The 20,658-nt window shown below is 51.0% G+C and overlaps 1 protein-coding gene across 4 annotated transcripts in view; it reads right to left on the minus strand.

Annotated features, from left to right (window-relative positions):
* Positions 1-20,658, minus strand: part of PACSIN2 (protein kinase C and casein kinase substrate in neurons 2) — a 129,638-nt gene that overhangs the window by 18,232 nt on the left and 90,748 nt on the right. For all 4 annotated transcript variants that reach the window (XM_059080919.2, XM_059080921.2, XM_059080920.2 and 1 more), the window contains 3 exons: positions 5,130-5,286; positions 2,875-3,110; positions 492-647 (listed from right to left, as the gene is read on the minus strand). In XM_059080919.2, the coding sequence (XP_058936902.1) occupies positions 492-647; positions 2,875-3,110; positions 5,130-5,286 (549 nt within the window). The remainder of the gene's footprint in view (positions 1-491; positions 648-2,874; positions 3,111-5,129; positions 5,287-20,658) is intronic.

Here is a 20,658-nt window from a genome sequence, read left to right on the forward strand (position 1 = left end):
GGAAGCCAAGGGCACAGGCCCAGAGCCTTGCTCACGTGGGCCCTCCCCTCCCAGGCTCTCGAACCTCCTCCCGGCAGCTCCCTGCCGCAACGCCCCAAGCGCCTTACTTGGTCTGTGTGGCAAGGCCGCGGGCCGTCTGGTCCTCATAACCCTCCGAACCAGCGCGCCCATCAGCTCCCCGCTGTTGACATCCACGGCTCGTGTCCTGCACAAGCTCTTCCCTCCCGCTGCCCCACTGCCCTGTCCCCCACGCACAGGAGTCACCCGTTGCCCCTGCCTGCCCAGAACTCCGGTCTGCCCTGGTCCTGAGGTGGGCACTAATGGCTGTGGTAAGGTAAGGCGTGACCTGGAGGGCAGGAACGTGTTTCACCGATGCAGCCGTCTGTCTGTCCGAGCATCCGACCAAGCAGCGACAAAGGTGCACTGCGTGCCACACACGTGAACGGGTGAGGCGTGTGCTCTCAATATGTAGAGAGAAGTGCACAATTTACCTTAAGAACATCTTGCTTGCATTTTTCTACTTTGTCTTGCAATTTCTTAAGCTGTTCAGGGTTGAGGGATGGATCCGCTTTGCTGTTGGTTTCTCGTGATATTGCCAGCTTCTCCTCTTTGCACGCTGCATGGTAGGCTTTCTTTGCTGCTTCTACCTACAGGGAGAATGAGTTCCTGAGCACCACGTTTAAAGTTCAAAATCCTCGCTAGAGGTTACCCAAACTGTGGGAAGTGTTTGCGCTCTCAAGAGGAGAGGAAAGAGCAGGTACAAAGCTGTATGTTCAGTATAATTACAACAAGTAAAACAGAGGAGTTCGTTCACCAACTACTGACGGAGCGCCCGCTTTGCTGTCAGAAAACATGTAGGCAGTAGGAGTACAGTGCCAGTCAAAGAACCTGGGCTCTCACGGAGCTTACCGTCTAGCTGGGAGAGGCAACCCCAGGAAACAGTTCAAGTACAGAGTAAATTAGAAGGGGGCAAATGCCAAGGAGGAGAATAAAGCCGGGAGGAGAGGCAGGTGCACTGGGTGGGTCTGGGCTGGCAGAGCAGTACACGGAACGGTTAGAGAAAACCACGCACATGACACGGAGCAAGACTGGGGCGGAGCTGTGGCTCTGAGGCAGGCGCCGGCAGGCAGCTGGAAACCTAACGCAAGAGGAGTGTAACGCTGGGAGGCAGGGTTACGCGCACATCCCACAGGCACACACGTGTATATACAGATATGGATGTGTGTGTGTGTGTGTGTGTATATGTAATTTAATAGACACGTCTTACTTGAGCCAAAGTCACAGATTTCATTCTAGAGAAGAAAGATGAGTTTGTCACCACTGCCTCACGAGGGGGATAGTGTCATTACAAATGGGACCAGAGCCAAGAAGGAAGAGAAAGGAGACGTAGCAAAAGCCAAGGCACAGAGCAGAGAAGGAAAGTCTGTTGTTACAACCCGAAGACAGAGGTCTGTTCCGGATGATTCTGAGAAGGAGGAAGGCGGTGCAGCTCCTGAGAAAAGCCAGTGGCGGGAGTGGGCTCGGAAGGAAGTGGCATGTCCCCCCTGAGCCTGGACGGAGCAGGCTGCAGGTCCTCACGTGCTAAAGGCTGGGGGGTAGGTATGACAGCCTCCAGCAAGCCAAGGCTGGGTGAGACTCAATGGCTTCCATTTGCTACTTTTACAAAACTGAATAGCAGTATCATTGCAAATTTGAGAGAAAAACCCACACAAGAGAAAGAACAATTTAAAATTATCCTTTTACTAGTCCACGTGGACTTTCAAGTCTCTGTAACAGACAATTTCCCAGGGTTGCGGGCGGCGTTGTTAGTGGTTAAGAGCTAGGGTTTTCTATCTAGGATATTAATTACTAGGGTTTTCTATCTAGGATATTAATTACTAGCTCCTGAGTGCTACCAACAGGTTTTCTAAAACTGTGCTATTCAAAATGTAGTCCTTAGACCAGTGGGCGTGGCATCACTTGGGAGATTATTAGAAATGAGCATTAATAGGCCCCGCTTCTGGTTTTTTTTTTTGGCCGTGCCACATGGCATGAGGGATCTTAGTTCCCCGACCAGGGATCGAACCCTGGTCCTCATCAATGTAAGCACGGAGTCCTAACCACTGGACACCAGGGGAGTCCCATAGGCCCCACCTCGGACCTACTGAATCATTATATCTGGATGTGGGGCCTGGGAATCTGGGTTTTAGCAAGCTTGCTTAAATTTAAGAAGCACTATTCTACAATAGTTTAAGCTCAGGTAACCTTTGGCAACTGCGGATTTAATTTTTTTTAACCTTTTTCTGGAAGCAGAGTTGATTTACAATGTTGTTCCAGTCTCTGCTGTATAGCAAAGTGACTCAGTTTTACACAGATACACGTTATTTTTTAAAATATTCTTTTCCATCATGGTTTACCCCAGGAGATTGGATATAGTTCCCTCTGCTATACAGTAGGACCTTGGTGTTTATCCATTCTAAATGTAATAGTTTGCATCGATTTAATATTCTTGATAGACCAGAAGGTTCATGACATGGAGTTAATGGGGGGAAAAAAAAAAAAAAAAGAGAGAGAGAGAGAGAGAGAGAGTTTGGGTTTTGAGCTCTGTGCCCTGTGTGTGGTTCTCATGCTGTTTCCAAGACTGGGAAATGGGTTGATATGGATTATGTAAAGGAGGCACATAAAGCACTCAGCGTCTTGAACATGGGTAAACATTAGGCACCACGGGCTTCGGGCCTGAGCAAGGGCCTTTGTCTACCAGCTGCATGTAGCATTCTGTGCCTAAAGCTGAGGCAGGAACCCCTGGGAGTGCAGGAGGGGGCGCTGCAGGTGGGAGGCCTGGCCAGCGAGAAGCAGGCTGCAGGGGCCAGGCAGGGGCCTACAGGAGGGATGCACCTCTTTCAGCTTCTTGGCCCAGGGCTTCTGTGCCTTCCGAAAGCCATCTTCGGCTTCTTTGGTCTCCTTGAAGCCTCCCATCATTTGCTTGTGGAAGGCCTCCTTCTGCCAGTTCTTGATCTTCTCGAAGTCCTCATTCATCAGCGAGGCCTTCACCTCCAGGTGCAGCTCGCTCACCTTCTCTGCCTCGGACATGACGGCCACCCAGGCCTTCTCCACCGTCCCGTACTGAGGCCCTAGCACAGGAGAGAAGCTGGTGGGTTACTCGGCACTGCGGGGCCCAGACAGGCCCTGGGGGAGGGGATTTCCTCTGTTAACCTCCCTCAGCTGTTGGGATGGGGTTTTAGGCCAGCAGGCTGGCTGCCCGGCTGGGAGGTTTCCTTTTGGTTGTTTCAGATATTTTTCTCTCAGTGCCGTTTCTTTTTCAGTTCCTGGGATGAAGAAAAGAATAAGGAACTGAAGCTGGATCTGTTCTTTTGTTAGGGAAACTGGGGGATTACACACATTTCCTTTCTGTAAAGTCACCGAGCTCTTGAAAAACTCAAGTTTCCTCATCTTGGAAGTTTTGATTTGCTTAAGGTTGGCTAGAGAAGGAGGGCCTTCTGAAATGAGCTGACCTCTCTCTGCCAGGCCACTCTGAGCCCACCCGCGTGGGCTCCTGCTGGCCCCCTGGCTCCCCCTCCACTGGACCACACATTCTCCCAAGGCCCATTCATTCCATGCAGAGCAGGACCCTGGGAACTGCTTGTCAAATGAAGGACAGTCTCCTCAGCAGAATGGAAGCCCTGTCCTGGGGAAGGAGAGGAGGAGACAGGAATCTACTCTGGCCCAGACAGAATTCTCTAGATAGCAGTGTGGGGTTGCCTGGGTCACCCCATTCACTGTTCTCAGGAAGAAAACTCCTAATCTGGCCCGTCATTTTGTTGAGGGTGTGGTGTGAGGTGATGGAGGGAGAGATGGGCTATGACAGAAGCTGAGGACGGAAATGGGAAGACCCAGAGCCTGCCCTCAAGGCGCTCCCAGGGATCAATGACTGTTGGAGCCGGGTAATGACACAGAGAGGCACGGTGTGTGGGTGTGTGCTAGTGGGTGAGTGAGTGTGTGTGTGTGTGTGTGTGCGTGTGCGCACGCGGGCATGAATAAACGTAGAACATTAGCGCCTCTGAACCTCTAATCCCTCATGTCTACAAAACGAACAGCTCCCTGTCCTGCCTAGGTCTTGTGGCAGGATCCACAAAGTGAGTGGGCAAGAGTGCTTTATGAACCTCAGGTTCTGAATAAACAGAATGGATGGCACTGACAGCTGGATCCTGAGAGAGGGGATTCAGGCAGGTGGAAATAAAATAACAACAGCTACCGTTTCCTGAAGGAGCTGGCGCATCCCCAGTCACTCCTCACCCAAGCATGGCTGCCCCACTCCCTGGTACCCAATCTCTACCATGGCGCTGTGCTAAGCTCCACAGAAAACCCGTTTCAGCAACAGGTGAAACACGGGCAGCTGGTCTAGACCCAACTGAAGTCGCCTGGGGGCCCCTCGCCCCAGCCTGGTTTCCCCTGGTCGGCTCCCCTGAGGACAGTCAGTCATGGTAGAAGAGTCTGCCCCAAAACATACCCTGAGAAACGCCCGCTAACCCACTTCTGTCCCAGGAAATCCTGTAATCAATCAAGCTCCCCCTCTACTGCTGGGAAGTGCATTCTAAGCACAATCCATATCCACAGCAGCATTGTCACTAAGCTCTAGAATCTTCTGAGTTTTTGCTAGGGAGGGAGGGGAGGCAAAACCTGCATCATACAACACCTGTGGTTATTCCTGTTAAAATTCAATATTACAAAGACTGCCAGATGTCACCATCTAGTCTTATCTGACTTGCTCCTTGGCCAAGCTTAAAAATAAACAGTCTGAGTGTCAGAAACCACGGTGCTGAGCAGCAAGGCCTTTGACTGGATAGGAGCCTACTCAAGTCTGGGCCCTGAAGGAGCTGTTCTTTGTTAACTCGGCAAGCGCAGCACGTCCTCTGGACGACAAGGACTGCCACAGGAGTCTTGGATGCTGTTCGAGGACAGGAGTCCCGTGTCCCCAGGAAAGGAGAGGAAAGCTCATGCAGCCTATGCTGCTGGGTGACGAATCACAGCCCCCCGAAACTGTGAGACAAACTCCTGCTCCGATCTTCCAAGAGAGGAAACTGGCTCAGAAAGGGTCAACGATTTGCCCTGGGCACCTGAGGCTGAGACGCCTCGAGCGGCGGCCTCCCTACCCTTGTCCACAAGCTGCCTCCAGCGCCGGGCCCACTCGGTGAGCTGCTGCGCATACGCCTTCTCGATGCGCGCCCTCTCGTGAAGGCAGTTCATGAGGTCGCTGCACAGGCGGTGGCCATCCTCGATCCGCTTCACGGTCCGCTTGTAGTTCCCGACCTAGGAAACAGAGCCACGCTGTGAGGACTGGGGCCGAGGCCGCAGAAACGGCTTCCACGCCCGCCCGGCGCTTGGGCGCTCATGCCCGCCTCCCGTTTCAAAGGCACCCTGCGTTGCTAGACGACGGGCTCCCTGTTTTTATCACTAGCAGAAACATGCAAAACAGTGATTCGGAGCTTCTCAATGTCCATGCAGCCGGCGTCCATGCTCTGACCCATGGGTCAGGGAGGGAGACAGGCCAGAGTGGGAAGGGCTCTGATGGAGGGAAGCGAGGGGCTGAGGGCACCCAGAGGGCATCTCACGCAGCTTCCCAGAGTGGGTAATGTCTAACTAGAAAGATCATAAACAACAAAAACAGAAAAATAATTTTTTAGTAACTCAGATTAAAATGATTTTATAATTAACATTATAGACTCTTGGCTAAAGGCCTTTTGAGCATTACTGGAATAAGCAGGTTTCAGGTGCCTACTGCTGAGATGTCATCACATGCTAGATTATTATTACTTCCCAATTAGAGCAACAAACACTATTTCCCACCTTCTGAGCACATGCCAGGCACCACAGTAGGTGTTTTACACCCTAAAAACTGCCACTGCCCTAATGAGTAGGAATGACTATCCCCATCTTAAGATGAGGAAACCAAGGCTCAGGGAAGTTCCATTGTTTTCTAAGATCCCATAATCGCAGTCCTAGAGGCTGGGCTGCAGCTGAAAGCAGCTTTTCAAATGGTTCCAGGTAGGAGTCTCAATGGCAAAGCTCACACTCTTATCTGCTTTGATGAGAGCCAAGTTAAGGCTTGATTACTTTATCTCACATATGAGAGAAGAGTTAGCTTATCTAAATTATAAATAATAAAAGAGTAATTGAAAAGAGTACTTGAGAAAATATAAGCGGCTAATTTGAAGTGAAAAAATCAAAGTGTTCCATATGTTCCATTCATTGACCTGCTGATTAGAAAGGATACCATGTAGCTGATACTGGAGCACTTGGAGGAAATATGACAGAAAAATGATCGACTGTATTTTCAAACCTTTCCTCCCAACTGTCTTCAAAAACTGTAGTCACCATTTTGTCAGTTTTTCCGTTTCTAAACGTCTCTACCTGGCTAATCCCTCTCATATTTCATCTCCATTTAGAGGCAATCTGGAACCTCCCGGAGAACGTGGAAGACTAGTTCCCACTCCTACAGAAAAGGGTACAGTCCTCTCTCTGCCACGTACCCTGTTTAACTCTGACTTCTGAACAGTTCAAACTGCCCGAGTCCCTCCCATCTTGTGCTGAGTTAGCCAGGTGAAGAAGAGGCTACCGTGGAGTGGCAGGAAGACCTTGCAAAGAGACAGAACACATGGAGATGGGCATCGGGAGGAAAGGGGACGGGGGTCCCTCCAGGAAGGGCTGTCCCCGAGGCCAGAGCTCTGGACAGGTTGAGATGACCCCACTCCCATGGGAACCAGAATCCTGGGGGAACAGCGAGGACCCCTGGAAGGCAGGTAGTCTGGGTGGGCTTCTCCAGAGGTCTGGTATGATTTCCAGCAGCCTTGCTGAAGTGCACAAACAACTCTCAAGCCCCACGATCAGTCATCGTTTCCTCCGCAGACCCCTCCCGCCCAGGCGTGGCCTGGCTGCTACCCCCAGCAATGACAGCAGGTCAGCAGCTCACCAAAACACAGAAGGTGAACCTGAGTTTTCAACTCCATCCTTCAGCAGCCCCTTTTTAGGAAGGAGAAAGCAAGCATTTCACAACCAATTAGAAGTGACATCACATGGTCACTTCCCTTAAAATAGGGCCTTGCTGTCATTTTGAAATTTACAGCAGGATGAAAAAAATAACCAACAAAACATAACTCAGTATTGCTGAGCTGGTGGCAAGAATAGCTAAGACAATCACAGCTCAATACAGACTTGACAGCCGACAGGAAACCACGATGTAGATCCGGTTTTCATCCCACTGGTACCAACAGTATTCAAACTGGCAATCAATATTAAAATATGTTGGCTCTCCGGAAACCTGCCCACCTCTCTGATTTTCAAAACCCTTGTAAAAAGATTTAGGGAAAAGAAAAGGATATTTCTTAACAAGGTACACATTGGTACAGCCCATCAACACATACCGTAGATACTGTTCTTATTTATTGATTGATTTAATTTATTTATTTAACATCTTTATTGGAGTATAATTGCTTTACAATGGTGTGTTAGTTTCTGCTTTAGAACAAAGTGAATCAGCTATACGTATACATATATCCCCATATCCCGTCCCTCTTGCATCTCCCTTCCACCCTCCCTATCCCATCGCTCTAGGTGGTCACAAAGCACCGAGCTGAGCTCCCTGTGCTGTGTGGCTGCTTCCCACTAGCTATCTATTTTACATTTGGTAGTGTGTATATGTCCATGCCACTCTCTCACTTTGTCCCAGCTTACCCTTCCCCCTCCTCGTGTCCTCAAGTCCATTCTCTATGTCTGCATCTTTATTCCTGCCCTGCCTCTAGGTTCTTCAGAGCCTTTTTTTTTTTTTTTTTTTAGATTCCATATATATATATGTGTTAACATACAGTATTTATTGTTCTCTTTCTGACTTACTTCACTCTGTATGATGGACTCTAGGTCCATCCACCTCACCACAAATAGATACTGTTCATATTTAAATGACAACTCTTGAAATCTGAAAAGCAGAAAGGAATATGAAGGTTGTTCCTGGAAGCACGTGTTTTAGGTTTAAATGCCGGGGCCAAGGGGTAAGGGGAGTGCTCATGACACTAGGCACTGAGATGCTCCAGCAACATCGGTCCTGCTGTCCTTTGCTCAGTGAAAGGCTACATATGGGCCTGTGACAGACCATCACTTCAGTCCACACACGGGGACATTCATCAGCAGCAGAGCAACGTGGCTTTCCCACTCCCTGAGCAGGGCGCTGACAGTCATCCTAAGAGCAGAGCCACTGTGTGTTTCTAAAATAAGACACAGTCAACATAAAATAAAAAACTCCCTTTACAGGTATAAACTTAGATGAGTTCAGATGAATGTATACTGTGTATAACCATCACCATATCAAGGTACAGAATACTTCTACCTCCCCACAGAGTTCCCTTGCATCCTCTTTCAGTCAATCTTCTCCCCACACAGCCCCTGGCAACCACTAATCTGATTTTTGTCCCGTTTTCACGATGTCCAGGATAAGTGGCATCACACTGTATGCAGCCTGGCTTTCGTGACGGGCTCTGTCACTTACCACAGAGCTTTCGAGACTGATCCACGTTGTTGCCTATATCAGTAGTTCACTCCATTTTATTGCTAAGTTGTATTCTACCGTACGGACACACCACAATTTGTTTACCCTTTCATCCTGTTTAAGGACATTTGGGTTGTTTTTGGTTTGGGGCAATTATAAATAAAGAAGATATCAACACTTCCTACAGGTCTCTGTGTGGACATATGTCTTCATTTCTCTTGGGTAAATACCTAGAAGTGGAATCGCTATATGGTAAGTGTATGTCTAACTTTATAAGACAAAGTGGCTGTACCACTTGGCATTCCCATCAGCAGTGTATGAGAGTTTTAATTGCTCTGCATTCTCACTGCACTTGGTATTATCAGGTTTAAAAAAAAATTATTTTAGCCATTTAGTATGTAGTAACATCTCATTGTGATTTTAATTTGCATTTTCTTAGTGTCTAATGATACTGGGCATCTTTTCTTGTTCCTATTTGCCATCCGTCTTCTTTGGTAGAGTGTGTTCTCTTTTTAAAAATTGAGGTATAATGACTGTTTCGTAAAATGCAAGAAAAATTAATTGCAAATATATGATAAACTGATAATATATTAAAGTCAGGACATACATGGTTAGCTATTTCTGCTCTATCAGTTTTGTAATAATTAAAAAGCTTCTCTCTTGCTTCTCAAAATACTAGCTTGTTTTGAGATGGCCAAATGACAAAAAACTTTAGGTAGGAATTGAAAATAAATAAGCTTTCTTCCAATCCTTATTATCAATTGATTTGTTCATAAAATGCCCATTTTAAAAACTAGGTCTGAAGCCATCTATGTTCCTAACTTCCTCTAAATTCAAACTCACCCCCTCAGATACCAAGGTGCTAAAGACAGATGTTTAACATGCAAGTGTCTGGGTGCAAGGGGGGGATACCCCTACTCTCCCCTCAGGAACCCACCTGGCCGAAGGAAGGGTGAGGGGTGGGGCAGGTATACTAGAGGCAACAACCAGACTGAATTTTCAAGAACAAGTGGACGGATTAAAGGCGAGGTGAGGGAAATGATTCCCGGCAGAGACAATGCTGGCAAGATGAAGAAGGTGTGACAGCATGCAGATCTGGCTCTGGGAGAAGTCCATCAGGAACAGAACGTGGACCACAGAATGCAGGGGGGTGACTAGACACTTAGCTGGGCGCTGGGTACAGCAAGTGGTGTGTGAGGTGGGGTCAGTCAGATGGTGAAAAATCTTGAGGGTCAGGCCTTCATCCGAAAGGGCGCTGTGCTCAGGGAATGGTGGGGTTCAGGAAGGTGAAGCCCCTGGAGGGGAGGTATGAGTAGCCTGCTAACTCTGGGGCACAGCAGTGGGGAGGAGAGCCGGAAAGCAGGAAAAAGGAACTGCGCTGTCCTCCAGGTGGCACATGGGGCCGGCACAGAGGTAGCAGGATCCCAACTCCCAGGCACCTCAGGGCTGGAGGGGGAGGGGGGAGTTCCTGCAGGCTGGACCTATCAGGTGGAGAGAGCGGAGTCCTTCTCCTTTCCAGAGTCCTCCAGAAACCAGTGTCCCGCCTCCCTCCACCCAGTCACCAAAAGGCCTGCCTTGGGCTTACCAGGAGCCTGACCGATCCTGCCGTCCTCCCAGGAATCTGGGTCGCTCTACCCCTTTCTACCCTCAGTGCCCTTCACCTGGGCCCAGGGGCCCCTTGCCGCCCGCAGTCCTCCCGGCTGCCCGTGAGTCAGCTCGCATCATTCCTCTGGCTTTCCTCTGCCCCAGGCCCTGAGAATCCAGCGTCACACAAGCCTTGGTTTCAGTCAGCTAAGACGAGTCTGGGGCTGGAGTTGCAGACATCCCCTGGCAGAAACTGCGTAATCAGGAATCAGAGCAGAGACAGTGGGCTCTGCCTAAAAGCCAGCGGGTTTATAATTACAGGGGTGCTGGGAAGGACTGTTCAAACAGGTCGCACCAGTTCCTCATTTATCCTCTGGGTGTAAACAGTCTGGAACTGCCTTTCACAAGGACGTTGGAGAATGTTCGCTTCTCTGACTTTACAGCCTACTTACCTTGGCCAACTCCATTCTGTGGAACACAGTGGCCAGAGGCGACAGGAGTGCTGGAGGATTTCCGCAGGTCAGTGGGACCCCTGGGACCCCAGGTGGATGAGAGGGAGTGCGAATGAGGACGTGCAGCTCCTCCCACCTGTTGGCCCCCAGTGCCACCAGCTCAGTTACCATTACCTGTGTGAACTGCGGGCTCAGGTCAGAGAACCTATAGGGTCACCTCACATATATCTTCCATGTTATTCCTTTTACCCTTCTCTTTGGTCGGTGACCATCGAGCCCATCTCGCAGACAAATTGCGTGATTACAACCAAAGTCCCAGGGTGAAACCAGTGGCCCAAGTGAGAAGGGAACCGGGCAGGAACACCCCAAAGCTCACACTCTCCCACCCCGTGCTGCCTTGGCCCTGAGGCATCACCCTCTTCCCTCCAGTGGCTCATCTCAACAACACAAAGAATCCCTGTGGACTCTGGATGTCCCCAGGAACCCCAGTGAGCTTCTGGCTGTCTCAATGCTGACCTGATGCACAACACAGAGGGTGCTCCTAGGCCTGTGGCCCAGACCATCCTGCCCCCCCCCAGCCAGCCCCTCTGCCCATGCCTCCCCCAGACAGCCTCACTGCCCACCGTCCTGGGCCTGGGCAGACCAGGGCCCGCAGCACACAGGACACCAACCCCACGCACCTTCCGATGGTGCCGCAAAAGTATGCACCTTTGTCTTTCTTCATCGTTCTTTCTCAACTGCCTTCCACTCACTGGGTCTTGTCAGGCACTCAATAAAAATGTGAAAGGTAAAACCATAAAGCGACTTGAAGAAAATGTAGGCAAATATCTTTGTGACTTAGGGCAGGGCAGGATTCCTTAAACAAAATTTCAAAAGTAAAAGCCATAAAGTTACGCACACTCACATTCGTGTGTGTGTGTGTGTGTGTGTGTGTATGTGCGCGTGTGTGCGTGTCCAAATAAATTTTATTACTTCAAAAATTATGGATTTCTGTTCAGAAACCAATAACATGGACAAAGTTAACAGATTCAAATACTGTCTACTAATCTGTCTAAATTGTCCAAATTGACAAGGGACTAAAATCTGGACTATCCCAGGAAATCCTACATATCAACATGAAAGAGAGGCCCCCGGGGAAGAAAGGCAAAGGTATGAGGTGGTAACTTCAGAGAGAAGTGGAAGTCCATGGGGCTAAAGGCCTGAGCGAGATGCTCACGCGCGTGGGACTGCCCATGAGAGCAGCAAGGTAGCTCTTTACCTGTACAGACTGGCACACGGTAGAGAAGGGGAAATGACAAGTGTGGGGTGGAGCTGGGCACACAGGACCCCTTCTGAATACAATGGCGGAAACCAGCCTGGGGCAAGCCTGTGACAGCCAGGCAGTAATTAAGTCACTAAGCATACACATGCCCTAGGAGGACCCAGCCATATGGCTCTGGAGTTTTATGCCCATAGATATGTTGGCTCGGGTCACAGGGCACGTAGGGGTCTCCTCCTTGGGGAATGCATGGGTGAATGTGGGGGGCACCCCAGTGTGGCAGCAAGAAGGAAGTACAGGACTGTGTAGACACTGCAATGGAACAGACCTCACACACGGCAGAGAGGAGAAAAAGAAACAGAACGGCAGGGCACAGGATGCCTTGATGAGAATTTTAAATAGCTGCAAGTGAAGCAAGGTACAAAATTTACAAGAACACATGCTCACAAAAGCCATAATATTAGAAAGGGGGAGGGAATCAGGTGCCAAAAGCAGGGAAAGAAATGGAGAAGGAGGTGGTGCTGAACGAGTCCTGTCCTATCTGCCCCAGTTTCAGCCCTCTGCTAAGGCTCAGCTGGTCTCTCCCACAGAGGCTACCCTGACACCGCCTGCCACCCCTGCCGGACCACCAAGAGGGCGGGCCTGGCTCGCCTGCACGAGCAGACAGGCAACGCCAATTCCCCAGCATGGGGTCCTGCCGGCTGGTCTGCGTGGGGCCGCGAGGGCCCTTCCAAACACTGTCCCCATGCCCCGCAGTCGTAGCTTGTTCCACATGGGTCACAGCTGTGCATGTTAGCCTCCCTGCCCCAGCTGGACTGCAAACCTCTTGGTAACAGGCGCCACACACAGAGTTCTTCCATCAGTGGCAGCATCATAATAGAGCACAAAACTACACTTTGCCAGGAAGGGTGCTCACAGCTCTACACGCAACCTCATTTAATCCTGTGATGATCCCAGGCAGGAGGATTTCACAGAATAGGAAACAGGTTTGAAGAGGCAAAGTCACCCATAATCGTGCAGCCAAAAGGAGGCAGACCCCACCTTCTAGAACCTTCCTCAGGCTGAGAATAGAGAGCATGTAGAATGAAGACTTAATGGGTCCATATCAGGTGATGTGTATGTTTCCAACCAGCCCTGAGGGTTCCAGGAAAGGCCACAGAGTTCAAGACTGTGAGGCAGTATATGAGCCCCACTCCTGAATCCCCCTGATTCCTCTTGGTGCCGGTGAGGCTCATGCCGCGACCCCCAAACCTGTAAACTACTAAGACCGCTTGACAAAGATGACCTTGATTTTACTCTCAGAATGCTCATGCTCTTTAACCTGTGACTCAAGTCGCAAGCACCAGAGCTGCTCCCTCTACACCCTGGAGAGGCAGGTCCAGGAGTGAGCCAGCTGTGCCGAGCTGACCAGACAAGAAAGAAAAGCCGCTGGTGGTGCCCCTCCAGGCATGTGCACAGAATCAGAGGCCAACATTCTGTCCAAAGCTGCTACAGTATGCCCAGAGGCTCCAGGAGCTTCTCAATCAGCCTGAAAGATAAGGATGAAAGACAAGCCTGAAGAGGTGGCCATCAGCCCCTGGCCCTCTCTGATGAGGCCACCTTCCCTCTACGCCCTCTGATGAGGGGAGCAGCAAAGAGCTGGCCCTGCCCTGAAAGAAATGACCAGGTCTCTCTGCCTGCGTTTCTATCCCTTCAGCTGTACGGTGGATTCTGTGAGGACATACGCACTGGTAAGTTCACAGCATAGGGTGGGTTTCTTCCCAGTCAGATGTGGTCTTAGCCTAGGGCAGCCATCACTTGACAAGACCTGGCCATTTCTTCATCTTGTCCCTCCAGACACAAAATGAAGAGAGGGGACGGGATTAAGTGACCTCCGAGGGACCTTCACAATTCCAGGTGGCTGGCTGGCTACCTCCCGAAGCACTCAGAACTCTGTTTTTGAGAGTCTGGCAACACCCTCTTGCCACTCACACATACGGGGTGAACACCTACTGTGTGCCAAGGACTATGCAAGGGACTGGGGATGCAGTGGTGAACCAACTGTCATCATCCCTGCCTTTGTGAGACTTCGGTCAAGTAACAGTTACAGACGGTGGCAAGTCCTGGAAGGAACACTCCAGGAGGTCAGGGCTGCCTGGAGGAAACGATGTTTGAGGTAAGAGCCGAGGGACCTCTGGGGCAAGGACACTTTCTGAAGGCTTGAGGCAGTATGTTGAGGCCCACAGAGCATGAGCTATATGCGATGCCACCTCCTCCGTGAAGGTACCCCCTCCCCAGCAGCTCTTCCCTCCCTGTTACTTTTGCGGTGATGTCTGCTGTCACATGCAAAATGTGGTAACATACGGGTTTTGAGGGCAAGGACTGTGCCTTTATTCTTCTCCATCCACCACACCAGGCGCACAGAGGGCACCTTGTAATATCTTCTCAATGCCCGAATGATGCTGCGGGCAGAGATTCTGTTCCATGTAGACAGCAGGGGACTGACAAGTTGCTGAGTGCCCAGCTAGAGGCACAGGCAATGAAGTAAGTCACGACCCTTTATTTATTGAGTTCTTAATCCAGTGAGTCCCTTGAGCTCTCCCCACAAAAGCTAAAAAGGATCACCTCTCAGCACATCATCAGATATTAACTCCACAGATGACAAGTGAGCAACTAGCACTTCTGCCAAAAGCACAAACCAGCAGGGGAGTCTCGCAGTTCCTTCAATGCACTTGCACGGCTTTCAGCCAAATTCCAGTTCCCAGTCAGTTTATCTCCACGTCCCGCCATGTCCAGGCAGGCCGAGAGGGCTCCAGGATTGGGCCTTTCAGTGCCACTACTTCCCCACCCGCATTCCCTGCGGAGTGCACAGCAGAGGCCATATCCATACACACCAGCAGGGCCTCCCGTCTCAGGCAGCCTTCTTCAACCCATCCCAACCCCTACTCTGAACCTCCCTTTCCAAACAAGGGGTCACAATCGATCTTAAGGTTGTAAAATCTGTGATGTGCTTGACAGGACCAAGGAGTAGGGCGTATCCTTGGAGAACCATGAACTCTGGGCCTTGCTCTCAAACTGAGCTCTGGCAGTCCTCGTTTCTACAGGATTCCACTTCCAGTTCTCCAACCTACCTTCCAGCTCACCCACCATCCGGGCTCCCAATTCATCCTGCACTGGAACAGAAGGTCTAGGATCTCCTCACCTCAGTGCTCTCCTGAACCTGACCTCACCGGGCTCCCCATTCTCGAGACAGGGTAATGCAGTTTACCTGGCGGGGCCCCAGGAGGGTTAGACACCAAGGCTCCTTGCTGGCCTGCTGCTGCTGTTTATGTACAGCCTCAGTTTCCAGCCACCTTGAGCCTGACCTGTGTGCTGACCCAAACTAGTCCGGTCAGTGCTTCGGGCCTCACTCAGTCCAGTCAGTCCCAACTCCTGGTTTTCAGCTCTCACCCCCAACACTTACCAGCCCTTTCCCCTATTCCTGGAATTTGTATTCATCAAGTAGGAGGGTGAAGAAATTGTGGCTCATCACCCTTGCTGTTTGAGAGTTTTAAAGCACAAATCCCAAACTTCAACAGTGTTAAGAATAACTGCATTATCCATCTTTAATCTAAATGTTCAAAATGACAAGCTGAAAAATGGATGAAATGGAAAGTGAGAAATTCCAGTTCTCAGATCTAACTCAAAGCAGAACGGATAATAACATACAGAGGAAGGATGTGTTTATTAATAAACAAAGTTATCTTAGACCTGAACTCCTCCTCAAGACTGGTCAGCCAGACTCGCCGTGCTCTGCCCTCTCTGCCCCTTCGGCACACGTTGCTCAGATGTCAGGATAAAGGCCCAGCGACGCCTGGGGACTTGTTCCTGAGCACAGCATATGCCCCACCTGTGAGCCACTGCCCCGAAGCGCCCAGTCTCCCTGGCATGGGTGTACGTGCACACACTCATGCTTCAGCCAAGCGTCCGGGAAGCAGCCTGAGCATACGGCTGCCTGGTGACCAGGTCGCTGCACCCTCTTATTCCCCCTCATGCTCCAGTAGGTGCTGCATGAGTGGCACCTCCTCGCTCTAAGGGCTGCTGCCAACCCTGACGGTGAGGTAAGTTCCGGCTCTGTTGTAAAGTAAGGATTCGCTGAAGACCAAGCCGCTTTTGGCAGAAACTCTAACGGTGAAAGGAGGCAGGGATGGTTAGAGAGCTTTCTGAAATCGGTGAACCCCCGGGGTAAAAAGCCACAAGACCTAGTGTGGAAATCATCAGATTGGAAAAGTGGGACTAAACAGCACTTCCTCCAGGGAGCGCCCCGCTTCCACCATGTCTACCCCCTCCCCAGCTTGCTGCTTCCACAGAGTCCCGCCCCTCCCCCAGCTCCCTGGTTGAACCTTCCTGACTCCTGTTAAAAAAGAAAACCCTGGGCTTCCCTGGCGGCGCAGCGGTTGAGAGTCCGCCTGCCGATACAGGGGACGCGGGTTCATGCCCCGGTCCGGGAAGACCCCACATGCCGCAAAGCGGCTGGGCCCGTGAGCCATGGCCGCTGAGCCTGCGCGTCCGGAGCCTGTGCTCCGCAACGGGAGAGGCCACAGCAGTGAGAGGCCCGTGTACCGCCAGGCCCACCGTATGCACCCACACATTGGTATGGTATAAAGGTGTCTCAGTGCAGCCAGGCCACCACAGGCTAACTGAGCACCCAAGACTTCTCCAGTTCTAAAATCATGCATTTCTATTTGTTACTGAGTAAAAACGGAAAATGTTTTCTCCTACAGGGCTTACACAAGTTACTTTGACATCACTGACATCAAGACAGAAAATAAAAATCCTGCTCTGCTTTACATGGGTGCTCTCAGTCCTCTCTACTGCCCCTGCGATTGTGAGCTCCACTTTACAGGTGAGGCAACTGAGGCTTGGGAGGTTTGATGGTGCTAGCGGTGGGTGGAGCTGGGATTTGGGCCCAAGCACCTGCTCTCTAGAACTGCTCTCCTGCCTCTGCTCTCAGCCTCCTGGGAGCTCCTTATAGAAGAGAGGTATTCCTTTGCAGTGACTGCCACGTACTTAGATGCCTCTGCTTCGGCGTGAGGAAGTAGTGTCCTGTCTGGGTTCAAGCCCGGTGCCAGCGTTTCTTGGTGTGTGACCCTGAGGACTCAGGGAAGAGAAGTAAGCTGCTCAGCGTCCTAGGCGCAAACATGGCATTGCTAATTCCTGCTTCCCAGGATGGTTGTGAGAATTATAGATACTAGTCACGTGCCAACTCTTTAGGGCTAACATTCGCAGAACATTTTACAGCAAGATATTTATGTCCTCTTCATCTCCAAAATATCTTTCTCCTCCAAGGCTCCTTGTGCCCACAGAGAGTGCAGTACAGGCCAGCCCCAGCCTGGCTTCAGCCAGGGAGATCTGAGCTCTAACTGCACGTACTGCTGACAGTTAACAGAGCTCCTGCCTCAGGGATGAGGCAGATGCAGGGCCCAGTTCCTGAAATCAGCAGTTTGTCCTCCCAGCCTGGCCCCAGGAGCCCTCAGAGGTTCAGGCTGCAGCCCTCAGGCCTGCTGGGGCCAAACCCGCTGTCGTGTTCCCAGAGCCTACCAAGGGCAGAGGGGGGGGCCAGGCTTCCTAGGAAACCCTGGTAACACTTGAAAAGCACCATGGCCTGCAGCCTAGGCTCTCTCTGTACCCCAGCCCCCAGAGCCAAAGAGGAGACCCAGAAGGAGGGCCTGGAAGTGAAGGACGCGGGGGACACCTGCAGGCTCCCCGCATGAGCCAGGACTTGCCAGAAGCGACCGAGCCACCCACGCCCCACTGGGGAGCCTGTGGGCAGGATGTGCCAGCCTCCAACTTCAGCCAACTGGTGGCTAAAGGAGTCATCCTCTTGGGGAACCGCCTCCACTAGGCCTCAACCTACCTAATCCCACGTGACTTCTCACCTCCACAACAGACCTTTGGCTCCAAAGAGGTCAAGATCCTCAGCCCTCTGCAAGGCCATGCTCATTCCAACCTCCAGACATTGCTCCGGCCTAGAATGCCGTCCCTGCTCCCAACTCACAGCCCAGCCCCACCCGCCCCACGTATCTTCTCTGGTGATGCCAGCAGCAGACCCCTCTCCTCTGAAGGCCATGACACTGAGAAGCAGAGCTGTGGCTTGGCCTCACTGCCCTCACTCTCCATGGAGGCCACCATCCTTTCTCCTCCCAATACCTTCACTGTGGGAATCAGATATCCACCCCTCTTCTCTTCTGAATCATTTACTATGGTGTTGGGGATACAGAAAATGTCCCCTCCAAATGCCCACTAAATACTTCTGGCTGATATTATGTCCCTGTGGGCAATCTCTCCTCCCAAGATCACTACTTGTTCACTCACATTCATCTAGCAAACATCTGAGTGCTTAGTAAGTACCGATCCTGCCCACCTTCCATGCTACCTTTCCTGCCCCCCACCCTAGGGGGAGCCCTACCTCCCCCTTGCACCCCAGCAAATTCTACAGCACCTCAAACAATTATCTGTCTCCTCCCTCAGGGAGCTTACCTCCAAATGTCACAGCCAAAGGGTCCTGGAGGGCAGGGCCATGTCCCTCCTGTGCAGGCACACAGCCAGCATGCAGAAGATGGTTCTGGAATGACCCACTTCAGTTAGCACCTTTTGGTGGGAAGGAGTAAAATTAAGCACAAAAGACTTTTCCACCTCGAGACCGCAGGCTTTCTTTAGATTGTACAGCTCTGTGGGTCACACCAGTGAGAAGTGGCCTTCCATAGGAAAGAGGGAACTTGCTGGCAGCTTGGAGATGTGCACCTGGCAACGTGCACCTAAGTCGCTCAGAGACGAGCAGGGCCGGTTCAGCCTGAGCAATCCAGGGCACATCTATCAGGGGAGGAGGAGGAGGAGGAGGAGGGCGGCACTGCTGATTTATATGAGATGAAGAGTAATTTCAGGGACAGCATCACAAGATGAGCAGAGCCTGAAGAATCCTTAGGATTCTTCATACAAGAGATGTTCTTGTCTACTGACATCGCAGTTAAGAATTTAACAGGGTGCCTAAGGGTTTACATCAATGACAGGACTTGTTCAAGCTACTTGACTTAATATATGCTGACAATACACACTGGCAACTTTCACCTCCATTTTTCTTTTTTAACCAGCAGGTGAAGACTTCTGTAATAGCACTATATTTAGCTACTTAATTTTTCCACAGCAGCTTCTGGCATCTGGGTAATTATGGCAATGCTGACCAACACACCCCAGAGGAACAGATTATATGTTGTGTGTGTGCTGATGGCGCCCCCCATCCCCCAGATCAGAGGGACAGAGCTCCCAGCCAGCACCTGTCTTGAGGCCCGACACCACTTTACATGTATTTGTTCCCTTTACTCTCACAATCCTAGGATGTGGGTACTGTTAGTATCCCCATTTTACAGATTGGGAAAATGAGAAAAAGAAAAATTAGTAACTTGCCTAAAGCCACACACACACAGTTAAGTGACAAGGCAGGGAGTCAAAACCAGGCCACTGGCTCCAAAGCCTGTGTCTGAACCTGTCCTGTTGCCTCTCCTGGTCTGTCCCTCACAAGGCCGTTCGTGTGCTCTAGCCTCTCCATACTACCACCTCACTCAAGGCAGGCGCTGATGGCAATGCCACGACAGTTACCAAACAGAAAGTTTCCCCACGACTGTAAACGATTCTGTCTATAGTTTCAGATCAGTGTTGAGAAGAACAGGAACCTGCATTTCTAAAGGCCAGCTTCACAGGAGCTCACAGGAAGTCTCTGTAGCCAGTGCCAGCTCCCCAAGTGCTTCTGCAATGCTGGTGAGGCCACAGCCTCCCCAGAGGACAGCAGGCGGAGCTTGCCGGCCTGTGAACTCAGGACTGCTTATGGGACCAGAGGGGCAGTCCTGAATCCCAGCGATGTCCCAGAGGCACCTCCATACTGCAGCTTGGAACTGCCTGTTCGGATTCATTTTTATCTAGTTTTACCACCGACCTTCCCGCATGCTGTGAGAATGCACCTGACTATGCCAGGGAGCTGCTGCTGCTGAGCGGCTGGGATGCACCCGTGACTCCATTGCTGCCCCATCACTCTTGCTGCCTTCAGTGAAATGTTTCCCAGGCCACATGTGCCTCTCTGGCTACTGAAATTTGAGCTCCAGCCTGGACACCCACAAGCACGGCTGCTACCAGCCTGGACACCCACAAGCACGGCTGCTACCAGCCAAGGGGTAGGGACTCAGGCTGTCACATTTCCCACTGGAACTCACAGGGCCTAGCACAGGAGGTGCTCAATAAACACACACTTTTGATAAAACAAAGTATTCAGCTAAAAGTCAATAATGACATCTCCCCCAATACTCAAAGAAGGAAAGTGTTGAGAGAATTTTGAGTCCATCTTTTTAAATCTTGGGCTCCTGTGATCACTTGTCTCTGTTAGACTATAATATCAGATGGGGGGCTTCCCTGGTGGCGCAGTGGTTAAGAATCTGCCTGCCAATGCAGGCGACACGGGTTCGAGCCCTGGTCTGGGAACATCCCACGTGCCGCGGAGCAACTAAGCCCACGTGCCAGGACGACTGAGCCTGCGCTCTAGAGCCCGCGAGCCACAACTACTGAAGCTTGTGCACCTAGAGCCCGCGCTCCGCAACAAGAGAAGCCACCACAATGAGAAGCCCGCACACCGCAACGAAGAGTGCCCCCGCTCACCGCAACCAGAGAAAGCCCGCGCGCACCAGTGAAGACCCAAAGCAGCCAAAAATAAATAAATTTATAATATCAGATGGTATTTGATGTAGACAAAATTATACACCTAATTAATCTAAGTTCACAGAACTAATGTGTTTTAGTTTACAGCAAACCCCAGGGCCTTACCCTCATCTTTTGCAGCACTTGAG

The sequence above is a fragment of the Kogia breviceps genome, chromosome 12 (assembly GCF_026419965.1).
Source record: "Kogia breviceps isolate mKogBre1 chromosome 12, mKogBre1 haplotype 1, whole genome shotgun sequence".
Lineage (NCBI taxonomy): Eukaryota > Metazoa > Chordata > Mammalia > Artiodactyla > Physeteridae > Kogia > Kogia breviceps.